The sequence below is a fragment of the Varanus komodoensis genome, unplaced genomic scaffold (assembly GCF_004798865.1).
Source record: "Varanus komodoensis strain SLA01 unplaced genomic scaffold, ASM479886v1 scaffold14_3, whole genome shotgun sequence".
NCBI lineage: Eukaryota > Metazoa > Chordata > Lepidosauria > Squamata > Varanidae > Varanus > Varanus komodoensis.
Window position 1 is genome coordinate 106,634 of NW_025335439.1, and position 13,027 is coordinate 119,660.

The window sequence follows — 13,027 nt, forward strand, 5'->3', positions numbered from 1 at the left end:
TCCCATTGGTCCTGGCCAGCATGGCCAATGATAGGTACTAGAAGTGGTAATCCATAAGATTTGGAAGAGAACATGTTGAAGAAGGCCAACATAGATAGTTAAGTTGCAACTCATATTTGCCAATAAATCAAACATTGCTGTAAAAGAAAAGCAATCTGTGATCTATTAAAAAGCAAATATAAGTTGAGTTTGGACAAACATAAACAATTGTAATGCACACTTGCAAGGGGGTAAATCCCATTGGTCATGGTGGAAATACCCTCTGAGTAAACATGCATAGGCTTGTACTGAGTATGTAACATTTGATCTCAATTATAAATGCTTTATAAATGTCTATGATTATGGAAATAGGGAAAGGTTGCATTATTTCTCAAAGACAGATGTTTGAGCAAGGAAGAACTGGTCAGCCACAGTCCTCCACATCCATTCAACACAGCAGGCAGGCTCAAAGTAATGACAAGCCATGATGGAAACCACCTTGGCATGTGCTATTGTTACATATGAAGCTAGCAAGAGTGGTAAAGCATGGTAAGGATGGTCTCCATGGGATCACAGAGAGAAACAATGGTTGGTTTCCACATTTCAGCATGGTTTGTTGCACATCTGGACTCAGTTTCTATGTTTCCACCAGTACATTTCACAGCAAGAGCAGCCGTGGCTGCAGCAGATACTCCAGCTTGCATTCGCTACTATCTTCCTACTGATTACTGAGATGGCTGCAGTGACGGGCCCTCCCTCCCTTTCTTCTCTGCCCACCTGTGGCTTTAGCAACTCAGCAGCAGCAGGGCATTGTGCCATGATGCCTCCAGCAGCAGCTGCCTTGAGATGACCGTGCTTGGCACTCCTGTCTGGTTCCCAAGGACCGGTCAGGAGTGCCTGTTTACTAGGGAGGCAGTTTGTTATGCATTTCTCCTGCTCTTACAGCCATACTTCGCCTCTTGTGAAAGATGCTGCTACCTTGTCCTTGATATTCCTTGGTGCTGTCAACAAGCTCCACTGTCCTCAGGCCCCAAGGTAAGAAACTGTGCTGCATGGTAACATTGCAGGATGGTTTAGCATTATGTGTGAATGCAGCCAGCAAGTAGCAAGCAACAGCTTGACTTCTTAATGTTAGATCGCATTAGAATGCTCTTTTTACATATTACTATGCTCTCTGGGAAAAGTTTGCTATTTGTTCTAAGTCAAGTACTGCCTAATATTTAGTAGGTGACAAGGCAATCTCCATATTTTACACCACGGTCTTGCTTTAACTGCTATCATTCGATTGGTGATTTCTTCTGTTGCAATTCATAGCATCCGTTCAGCTCAGATGATTATGTCATTCTCTCATTCCCTTTTGAAGACACTTTCCTAGGATGTTTCAATTTTTCCATAGACAATGCATGGGCAAAAATTTATTGCATCATACAGGAAAACTTCCCTGGGAGTGGTAAGAAACCTATATAAATGCTCTGACTTGCACTTGGGGTTATAGTAAGGCGAACAGAGTGCCTGCTTAAATTGTTGGCTTGAAAGAGGTATGTAAATCTTCATGCTTTCATTTTCATATTTTGGATTCTGCTTTATGCTGTCATTCCATGTGCAATTAATTTGTTAAGAGGGTTCTGGTAGCAGTAGGTTGCTTGTTTTAATATTGACTTACAGAAGAGACAGAAGTTTAGCTCATAATTTAATCCTGTGTACTTTTATACAGAAGTGAGTTCCCCTACATTCAAAGGGACTTACTCCAAGTGAATATGTATAAGGTAACAGCTGACGTTCCTACGATCGTACCCTAAAATGTGCTATTGTGCACTAATTTGCATGGAATATAGCTTATTTATTAATACACATTCATCTGCACGCTTTTAGCTCATTTGTTAATAGAGAAATTATCACGGATGGATATCTGTAGTTTGAGTAGGATGCTTTTATTAAATCCCTATGAAAAGAAGAACCCTGATACATCTTGATGATGTAAATTAGAGGGAAGGGCGACTAAAAAATGCTCTGGACCCCTGCGATGAGGTTGTGTGGTCCAAACTAAGTATTTCTGGCCCAGAGAGAGAGTGTGGTGTGGTGGCTGGTCCAGACTTCCCAAATGGCCACACTGGCTGGGTAGACTGGGAGCCAGAGGGCTCAGCCAGAGTGTTGGACTTGGAAGGTACAGGCAGGTTAGCAGTATTTTCTGCAAATTATTTCCAGTTCTTTTTACAGCAGTTCCACATGCAGAAGTTAGCATATGTTCATGCTCATGTCTACTGCTTCCTGTACACAGAGCTGCTGTTAAAGGCACAGGGGCTTGTTGATAAGGTGGAAATCTCAAGTCAGGCTCTTTAGAATGATAAAATTGAAATTAAATGATAAAGGGGCACCTGCAAGTGAAGTGCTGCTGTTCAGGATGCTAACGATTTCCTTCCATGCTGGCTCAGTCTGCACAATGCCAGGATGGCTAAGCCACTGTGGCTTGTTAGCCACCCTTCATGTGCTGCTTTTGTGCCCGCCAGGTTTGTGGTATTTCTCTTGCTGGTGTAGCTTGTTGTGTCGTCTGAACCTGACAAGGATGGTTTGCTGGGCTGGGGTAGGGGAAGGCAGCATGGCCATCTAGAGAGCCCCAGGTAGTCTGAATGGGGCCCCTTGCCTGAGGCTGAGGACGCCTGATGCAGCAGTTTGCTTTGCTAGGGTTCACCAGCTCAGATACGCACACACGATAGGCAGCTGATAGGCAGCTATTAGCACTGGACCTGGACCACGGAGCCATCTGCCCTTGAAGGCCTGGCCCCACTGCCCCTTTAAATATCCTTCACACAAACAATGCCTGAGGAGAGCTGAACCTGCCTTCAGTCTTGAGGACCTGAGAAAAGCTGGGCAGGGTACAGAATGGCCTGGAGTGAAACTATGCAGGTAATTAGTGCCTGCACAGTTTGAGACTTTGTTAGAAGACTAGTGGGAAGGTAAGACTAGAACTGACAGGACAGGTTGTTGCAAATGGACAGGGAATTGACAAAACACTATCTATGGCCACAATTCTTTCAAGGCAGCCCAACCCACTCATGTAGTGCTCATTAATGATCTAGTTCTCAAGGACAGACTGAACTTGAAACAACCCCTCTGGTGTGTCTGAGTAAGCTTCCGGCAAGAAAGAAACTGTGACAAAGCTCACCTGGTATTTATGATAGCTGTGAAAGGATGATTTGAAACAAGGGAGTAAAGAGATTTAAAAGGGTAGCAAAGAAAATTACTTAGCCCAAAGATGGGTCAGGACTAAAATCAGATAGCACAAGGTATGGGGAAATAGGCAGGTAGGCAGGAGGGTCAAACTTCCTGATTGTTTATTGACAAGCTGGGCAGAACAAAATGAGCCTATTGTAGCCCACCAGGGGCAGGGCTGGATTGGGAAGAAGGGCCGGCGTTGGGGCAGCACGGAATAGACGGGCGGAAAGAGTGTAAACTCTCAGTACCCTATTAGCCAATTAGGGGAAGGGAGGAGGGAACAAGCAGCCGGGAAGAGGGTTCAAAAGGGGGGTGTGAACATGTGCTCAGGTGAACAGAAAAATGGGAAGGAAACCATTCTTTTCTGTTCCCTTCATCGCAATAAAGTTTTAAAAAGAACTCTCTGCATGTCTGGAATATTTTTCTCTTCCAACGGAAAGGAAAGAGTGTTCATAACATTTATGAGTGCTAGAAATGCATCCCAAGATGGTGAATTGTACGATGCTACCATGCTAACAGGAACTCCGTGCTGAGCGATGCTTCACACATCCCAATGGACAGAGTTAGTGCACAAGACACCATTCCCTGTGGTCACTGGTCATAAGGTGAAGAGTTCGGGGAACCATCTTAAGGCAGTGCTGTCCAAACACTATACCAGAAAATGCCATTGCCACATCACAGGAAGAGCTGCAATATGTCTTGAGCAATTACATCATCTTTAGGACTCTTCTTCCAGAAGGCAAAGTGATGAGCCCTAATGAAAAATGTCTTGCCCAAGAAAAGTGACTTGAGTACAAAACAAAGGTTGGGTCTGAGCTCCAAGAGAAGAAAAAGAAAAAAGCCCCACATGTTTGAGCCCAAATAAGTATATTGTTGGGCAGCAGCACAATGCTTCACTGGTTTTGCAGTGTTAACATCAAGAAAGAAACCATGAGATATACCACAAAACCCAGCAGAAACAAGGACTCTTTAGGCACCGCACTGGAGACCCCCTACTGAACTTGATAGACCAATGCCTAACTCAGCAGAAGTCAGCTTCTTCTCTTCCTAACAGGCATTTGTGTGATGAGTGCTTCACTAGAATCACATTGCAACTGCTCTTGACTTGCACAATAGACTTCCCATGTGCAAGGCCATTTGTGTGTTCTGTGGAAGTCAAGGCTAGCGCTTACATGGTCTGCTCCAAGTCCAGCCAGCCACTGCTGTAAACACTGTCCTTTCATGTCCTCATTCTGGGTCATCATGAAAAAGCCTATAGACAGGAAATGACTTTAAACCACACTGCTCACAGAACAACCACAAACGGACTGGCTGATGGTTCCTGTGGTTCAGGTGATGGATTCATGGTTTCAGAAAGTGTTATCTTTCAGACCAGTTGCCTGTTTATCAGACAGCTCCAGAGCTGCTTCACTAAGGACCTAAAAAAGGAAAGAGTCTGAAATGAATGCTTGTTTCTCTTTACTAGGTTTAAATAGCAATGGAGGCTTTGAGTGCAGCCAACACTGGTTTTTCCATCGATTTTTTCAAACACGTGTGCAAGACGCAAAGCTATGGGAATGTCCTATTTTCTCCATGGAGTATTTCATTGGTTATGGCCAATGTGTACCTGGGAGCCAGAGGCTGTACTGCTGAGCAGATTGCAGAGGTAAGCTTTGCACTATTGAAGAGCAGCCGTGTACCTGTGTCTGCTGCCACATGTATGACCATCGGTAAAGGAAGTCGTTGGTGTGCTTGTAGAATGATGTTTCCCAAACTTTCAGTAACCAGGGCACAGTTTTGCTTTGCTTTGTTTTGTTTGAAGATTAATACTGGAGACGCACATCAATTGGCATGTGAAGGTAAAAGCTGAACTGGTTGAACTGGTATTAAGACTCACTGGGACACTGCTAAATGAGCGTGCATGGCAGAAAATGGGTGTGTCCATTACCTTTTTCTGTCCCATTGTGAAATACAGGACAGTAACCATGACTTAATTGAGATGCGAGGCTTGCTAAGTCAGAGGAGGAAAGTGCTTCTGCAGTATTGTCTGTACCTACTCCCAGTGCCTCATTTAAACCAAGGCTCCATTGTACTGTGTGTGCAATGTTAGCATGGCCTATGGATCCCCAGTGAGCTCCTGTAGAAGCAGATGTGTCCCTATTCAGGCAATGGGGATTTTTCATGACCAACATGGGTGTCTGTGCCATTGAAGGAGGGGGAAAATGGAAGTCCTTGGTCATGGCCAAAGAAGCTATTTGGATTCCAGGCATTGCTTAGTAACCTCATTTTGTAACATTAATATCCTTTGCCCCAACTTAGCTAGATCTTCCCCTTGTTTTCCAGTTAAAAGGCAGAGAGACTGCCCCTGTATTATGACATGACATGTTATATGCGTATCCTCTTGGACTACTTCTCAGCATAGAAATATAATAAATAATGAAATAAATATTCTGTCTAATGCATGACTTTGCATGTATTTGAATTACAGGTGTTTCACTTCAGCAAAGCTGAGAAAACTGAGATTGCCCATAGAACAAGACATCCACGTGTCTATTCCAAAATGGAGGAGCTTTTATATAATCCTTGTATAGCCCTTCTGAAGGTAACATCTTAGAAACAAATATGTAACATGGCTGCAAGGAATGTGTGCTTGCCTATTTTAAAAACCAGCTTGAAGAGATGGCTTCAACCACTTGTTTTAGCCTATTTTGATCCTACAGTACCTTGCATGTCCTAGAACTCTTTACATTCCCCACCCAGCATGGCTGCCTGGGGTATGATGGGAGTTCTAGGATTTTTTTCCTGTTTAAATTTGTGTGGGACTTTGAACTATAAGTACAATTTAAAATAACGGAGCAGCATGGGTCCAGGTTCTAATGCTCTTTCACTGAAACATAACTGTTTGGGTAGACCACTAAAGCCGGTGCACCTCTGACTAAGTGCTTACCCATTTATCTCAATAAAACTGAACTGTAACTGCTAACTTATGTAACTTTGACTGAATGTGATTTAGGCATACTTAATTTTATTAGGACTGGTCCTTCAATGTGTGATATAGCCACCAGGAATTAGTATAGCGTATATGGATATATTTTTCTGGGATATGTGTTAGGGAAAATAGCTAGTGCAATCAACAACCTAGTTCCAGGTTGTTTTCTTTAACTTGTTGGTCAAAATGGCAATATAAACTACTTTCAACAAGAAAATATAGGGTGAGGGCACCCCAGCTTGATAGTTGTCCTTTGCAGCAAACAATATTTAATATTTTAAGAACAGGGCACCTGTCTTCCAAGGAAGAAGAGCTGTTGATGCTACAAAGATGGCTAATACAATCAATATTTTATCCTAATATTTTATTAGAGATGTGTGTGAAATTCCCTTAAATTTGTTTAAAAAGCAAAATGCTAAAAAAAAAACCATTTCCCAAATGCACACAAACACATTTTAGTCACAAGATTCAGGTGCTCAAAATGTGTATGTTAGTAAATGTGCATAGAAATGAGTGCATTGATATATATAGTACCCAAAAAGTGTATACATTTCCATATGGATCATTTTAAAAATTGATATACAGGTACCAAGTTGGAATGGAAAGTGCTTGACTTCAAAACAGAGAATCTTGGCAAGGCCAAGGTTAGCAGATATATTGACAGAGATAGAGCTGAGATTGGTCTGGGGATAGAACAAATTTCAGTTGGAGGAGATAGTAGTCAATGCTACCTTTCTTTGTTCAAGCCCCCCTTTGAGACTGCAAGCAACATTCATGCAAGATTCCAGGCACTTAGCCAAGAAATCTACCAACCTACAAAACATTTCATACTTAGAAGCGTCAATCAACTATATGGAGACACATCAGTGCCTTTCCGAAAAGTAAGTGATTAAAAAGCAATGGTAAATTATTAAAATTCAATTGTTTTAATTCTGAGAATGTAAACCAGCACAATTTGCAATTGGAGGAAGGTGTATGTAAGCAGAAATATATGTAATGAAGTTCATAGTTCTGTGATTATAGATTTCATAATACAATGATTATGGATTGCATAATAAATTGAGTATCCATGATAGTGCAAAGAGTAAGGTTTGTACCTATACCTTGGATAAAGGTATAGGTACAAACCTAAATTCATTGGATAAAGATCTTTATATGCTTGGAATAGTCTCCCAAACCAAAAATATGAGGCTGTACTGCACACATTCTATCTCCCCATGCATATTTTTATGAAGTATGCAGGATCTCATTTCTAATGCATATGAAATCAAGTTTTATGGAATGAAAATATGCAGCAAGCACCAAGTATAAAAATAGGATTGGGTAACAATTTTAATGTTCTTTCTTGGGGTAGAGCCTAATAGAATTTCTTACACTGTAAAACTTTTGTCCTCACTGATATGGACATACTACTGAATAGAATAAAATTGTACTTTAAGGAATTCCTACAGTCAGTGAAGAAATATTATAATGCAGCACCACAAACAGTTAACTTTCAAGAAGCTGCAGAGGAGATCAGAAATGAGATCAATTCTTGGGTCAAACACCAGACAGAAGGTGAGTTCAAAATGGTTGTTCTGCTACTTAGAAAGAGATTAGGCTTCACTATCCTTCTCTTTCTTTGCTGTCAAAAGAGGTCTCTCTTCTTGTTTGGTACTTTCATATCATATGTATTAGTATGAGCACTGCACAACATTAGCCTCCTTTTCTTGAAAATGGAAAATAATTCCTTGTATTTCACTTAAGAGCATCTGTTCATTCTCGGGTGTTTCAGGTGCCTTGGATGCAATTGCACTGCCTCATTCAAAGAACTTTAGGGGTGGGAGGGTAGTCACCTTCAATTTGTAGCCCTGCTCCTGTGTTTTCCCATTCATCTTTTCTCTAAGGAAAAAAATATGGAATAATTGCACAATACATGTTTATTGTTAGCACCAGAAGCCCTCCATCTGGAAGTTCCTAAAGTTGCAATGGGCAAAGGGAGCATCCAAATGCTTTACCATGTACCCAAACTGCAAGTTGAGTGAAAAATATGCTGCAAAATTATTCCATAACATACCACATGCAAATTATCATCTGAAGATTATCAGCACAATTCACCAAGCACTGTTGCAACTTAGTTCAATAGAGGTGTTTAATACACATTCTTGCATAAAGTTAAATAAAGTGTTTTGCTTATACAAATCTACCCATGCATATGGAATTTCCAGAGTAGCAGAAAGTCTGTCCTTCCAGGGAAGTTTGTAATCTACATTTCAACTATGGGGAAATGACAACTGGCAAGGCAAGGTAGCAGCAAGGGGAAACTGGAATGGGAAAAAGCAATTGTTTTAGGGTTCACTTCACTGGGCGATGAAGGTGAACGTTAGAAAATTCAGGACAGATAAAAGGACATTTTATGGAATTCACACCCACAAGATGGCCTCCAACTTAGATGGCTTTTAAAGGGGATTAGATACATTCACGGGAGCTAAGACCATTAATAGCAGTATGTCTCTGACACAAGAGCAACATATTGCTTCCTACTGAACATGAGCAGGTGGGTGGTACTGTGCATATGTTCTGCTTGTGGGTTTTCTAGAGACATTAGCAAGCTGGATTGGATAAATCTTTGATGTGACCCAGAATTGCCTTAATGTTCTTATCTGTGCACCAAAGCCCCAGACAAAATGTAAATTCATATTTCTTAAGTGATAATTCTTAAAGCTTCAGTTGAATACAGCTTCAGAAACATATGACATATTTGCCTCCCCTCCTTGAAAGGTAAAGTACAGAACCTGTTAGATGAGGGATCCATTGATTCTCTTACCAAGCTGGTTTTGGTTAATGCACTGTACTTCAGAGGAAACTGGTCCAAGACGTTTAAGAAAAATGATACGACAGAACAGCCTTTCCGACTGAACAAGGTAAATAATTTGTTAATGCTGAATGAACAAAAGGAAGTGAGGCTGCAATCTCATTCACACTTAATTCACATTCAACTGGACAGAAAGAGAGAGAGAGAGAGAGAGAGAGAGAGAGAGAGAGAGAGAGAGAGAGAGAGAGATATTCTTGATCCCAATAATTTAAAAATGTTTGTGGTTTAAGGGTCCTGAAAATAAGTGGTGTTGTCCTCAATACTTGTTATCTTGCAGACCACAAGTAAACCAGTAAAGATGATGTTCCAGCATGATAAATTTAACTGGAACTACATAAATGATGTACAGACTCATATTCTCGAGCTCCAGTATGTTAATAATGAACTCAGCATGTTTATACTGCTCCCTGAAGACATCAATGATGGTAGCACTGGCCTGGAAATGGTAAGGAAAAGTATTTGTACTATTTACATTATTTTTAGAAAGCAGAGATTCAGCTCTCGAGCACACAAGGCTGTGGCGAGGGAAAGGAGGCTAGGACTTCCTCACTGGGAGGAGGGTCTGTGCGCGGGACCCCATGGGAAATACATATGCTATCAGCCACCACCCACTCCATCTGGAACTGGAACACCATACCCACCATATGCAGCTTATTGCAGAATAAACTTGTTAACCTCTGTGGCGCTGCAGATTCTTTGTTGCTTTTGCTGCTGAATAAATGCAGCCGCAGCCTACTTCTTTGGATGTTGGAAGCATCACAGTGTTTCAGGTGCATGTATATGGAGTACCTGTGATGCAGGCAGGAGTGGGGGGGGGGTGGATTGTAAACAGTGATACCAGGAGAAAAAGAAATACAGACATCATATGCATTAGCAAATCCAGATAAGTTTTCCAACAGATTATTTATCTGATTCTTTTATGTAGCTAGAAAAGGAGCTAACTTATGAGAACTTATCCAAGTGGACTAGCCCAGAAGAAATGGAAGAAGTTGAAGCAAATGTGTATCTGCCTAGGATCCAATTAGAAGGCCACTATGGGCTGAAGTCAACTCTGAGCGGGATGGGCTTAACAGATGCCTTCAGTGCAAACCACGCTGACTTCACTGGGATGTCAGAGAAAAGAATGCTGGCTCTGTCAGAAGGTTTCCACAAGTGCTTTGTCGACATTACGGAGGAGGGCACCGAAGCTGCTGCTTCCAGCGCTGTTGATATATCCGCACGAAGTGACCAGGGTGCCCTTTTGTTTGCAGCTGATCACCCTTTCCTCTTTTTCATCAGGCACAACAAAACCAAAAGCATCCTCTTCTGGGGAAGGTTCTGTTCCCCTTAAAATATTTCAAGTTTCTGTTAGGAAACAGGAAGGATCTTGCAGTGGTACAAACATTCACAACATGGGGATAGTTTGCCAACGTATTTCTAAATACAGTAGAGTGGTTTTCTTCCATTTCCCTGTATGTTTGCAAAATGACAGAGTGCATAAGGCAACTGATAAACTCAGCAAGATGTCAAGTCACTTTCCAAAAAGAAAATACTTCAAAACCACATGAGATTGTCAATTGTTATGGTTATTTCTGCTGTGTCTCTTTGTAAATAACATTTTTAATATTTATATGAACATTTATATGAATAGTAGGCTGTTCAGAATTAAATGAATTTTTTAAAAGTAGTTGACTGAGGTTAATGGATTTACACCAGTATCTTAATGTTGTCATTAAACAAAAGCTTTGTCACAAGGCATTACTTTTGGTAAGATAAGGTCAGATTGTAATTATAGCACATGTCAGCTCCTTACATGTTGTAGCATGCATAAGTAACAAGCAAAATAGCAAAAGAATAATAATATTGCACAATCAGGGTACAAAAACCCTTAGGGTTGCAAGCCAGTGAAGCTTAAGCAACTTGGGGTTCCAGTTACAGTTTGGATGCTAAAGGAGAAGGCCATCCAAGGGCAAGTCTTTCACTCACTGGGCATGTACAGAAAATTAAGCTAGAACTTCTCAACTATAATGTCCTTCTCTTCAGTTTGGCTCCCAGACAATCTTGCTGGCTAGTTAAACTCATTCCATAGAGCTATGGAAAATGGCCTGGTTTTCATTTCCTTGAAGTGGAAGATTCTTATGGAAAGCCTTAGAAAATCTTGATTGGCAGATTTATGATATGAACCACTGGGTTTGTATAATACATAAAATGCCTTAACCATCTTTCCCTGCACTTGAAGCAAACTCAAGGGCCCCTTTTCAAACACAAGGGCCCCAGCCGCCTCTGAATAGCAATAAGTATACAGATATGGAGAGCAACAGTAAAAGAAACAGAACCAGTTGTTTAACCAGTGTTTCACCCAGTCAGCCACGTATGAAAAATCTCTTCAACTGTCTGAATCTATCCCACTTCATTTTTTTGCAGGGACAGCAAAAACAACACCTTTACCCACAGCAGCTGCTTTGTTTCCATTTTACATCCTCTCCCATCTGGCCACGCCAAATCTTAAAGCAATTTCTGCACCTGCAGTAATACTTTGCACTTTGTAAGTGGTGGTCCAGAGAACAAGAATGCTTGTACATTTCATTCACTGGACACATTCCAGCTAGCTCAAATATACTCCAGAGCAGTCATTTCCATTATGTTGTTGTCCCAGAATAGAACATCACATTTATTACACCCTTCTAGCCCCTGAAATTCCATCACTAAAAGCAGGAGGGAAAAACACTTGTCTGTTGACATTTACCATGGTGACTATTACATACAATAAGATATGAGGAATGGATTGAGCACAGTTTTATAAGAGAGTTGATGTGGTATAGTGGTTAAGCGTACAGGATTGGGACTCGAGAGCTCTGGGTTTTAGTCTCTACTGAGCCATGGAGCTTACTGGGTGACTTTGAGCCAGCCACAAACTCTCAGCCCAACCTACCTCACAGGGTTGTTGTTGTGAGGACATGATAGAAAGGAGGAGAATTATGTAAGCCTCACTGAGTTCCTTGAAAGGAAAAAAGGTGGGATATAAATATAACAAATACAATCACTTAAGAATACTTATCCATTTTAGCTTCTTATGTTGTGAAATCACAACAAAGGTTCTTAAATTCTCTGGTACAAATCTTCTTTGTACCAGAGGATTGGAGAAAGGCCAGTGTAGCACCAATTTTTAAAAACAGATCCAGGGAAGGGTCCAGAAAATTAAAGGCCAGATAGCTTAACATCTATTCAGGGTAAACTGCTTGAAAACATTATTAAAGATAGAATCAGTAAGCATGTGGAGGGACCAGACCTGCTGAAAAAGAAACAACATGGCTTTTGCAAGGGGAAGTCCTGTCTCATCAACCTACTGGAGGTTTTGAGAGTGTCAATAAACATGTAGACAGGGGCAATTCATCAGACATTGTTTACTTGGATTTCCAAAAGGCTTTTTGAAAAAGTCTCTAACCAAAGGCTACTATGTAAACTAAGCAGCCAAGGAATTAAAAAAATGGGGGTCCTCTTATAGATCACTAACTGAGTAAGGAAAGATGGCAGAGGATGGGAATAAATGGCAATTTCTCCCAGCGAAATGATGTCACCAGTGCAGTCCCACAGGGTTCTTTATTAGGGCCAATGCTTTTCAGACTGCTCATAAATGATCTGAAATTAGGACTAGGTACTGATGTGCCAGGTTTGCTGACGACACTAAACTCTTTAGGGTGGTTAAAACCAAAAGGGATTGTGAGGAGCTCCAAGTGGGAGAATGGACATCAAAATGGCACATGCAGTTCAATATAAGCAAGTACAGAGTGGTGCATATGGGGGCAACAAATCCCAACTTCAAGTATATGCTGATGGGATCTGGACTAGCAGTGACTAAGCAAGAAAGGGATCTTGGGGTATCAGTGGACAGCTTGGTGAAAATGTCAGCCAAGGGGTCAGCTGCTGTGAAGAAGGCAAACCCCTTGCTAGTGACAAAAGGGGGGAAAACACCCTTGAGGGGTGCTGGAGGTATGTGATCAAAAGAACATTTGCAGTTTATTCAGATATACAGG

At 41.3% G+C, this 13,027-nt stretch overlaps 1 protein-coding gene across 2 annotated transcripts; it reads left to right on the plus strand.

Moving 5' to 3' along the window:
• The first annotated feature begins 1,413 nt into the window (after nucleotides 1-1,413).
• On the plus strand, nucleotides 1,414-10,680 carry LOC123020608 (serpin B10-like). 2 transcript variants are annotated; one of them, XM_044424530.1, is made up of 8 exons: nucleotides 1,414-1,429; nucleotides 4,658-4,837; nucleotides 5,660-5,773; nucleotides 6,907-7,041; nucleotides 7,600-7,717; nucleotides 8,921-9,063; nucleotides 9,292-9,459; nucleotides 9,940-10,680. In XM_044424530.1, the coding sequence occupies exons 2-8, from the start codon at nucleotides 4,670-4,672 to the stop codon at nucleotides 10,342-10,344; spliced, it is 1,251 nt and encodes a 416-aa protein (XP_044280465.1). In that variant the 5' UTR covers nucleotides 1,414-1,429; nucleotides 4,658-4,669; the 3' UTR covers nucleotides 10,345-10,680. The 2 variants fall into 2 exon arrangements, with proteins under 2 accessions (XP_044280465.1, XP_044280462.1); XM_044424527.1 differs by lacking the exon at nucleotides 1,414-1,429 and adding an exon at nucleotides 1,436-1,517.
• Nucleotides 10,681-13,027: the final 2,347 nt, after the last annotated feature.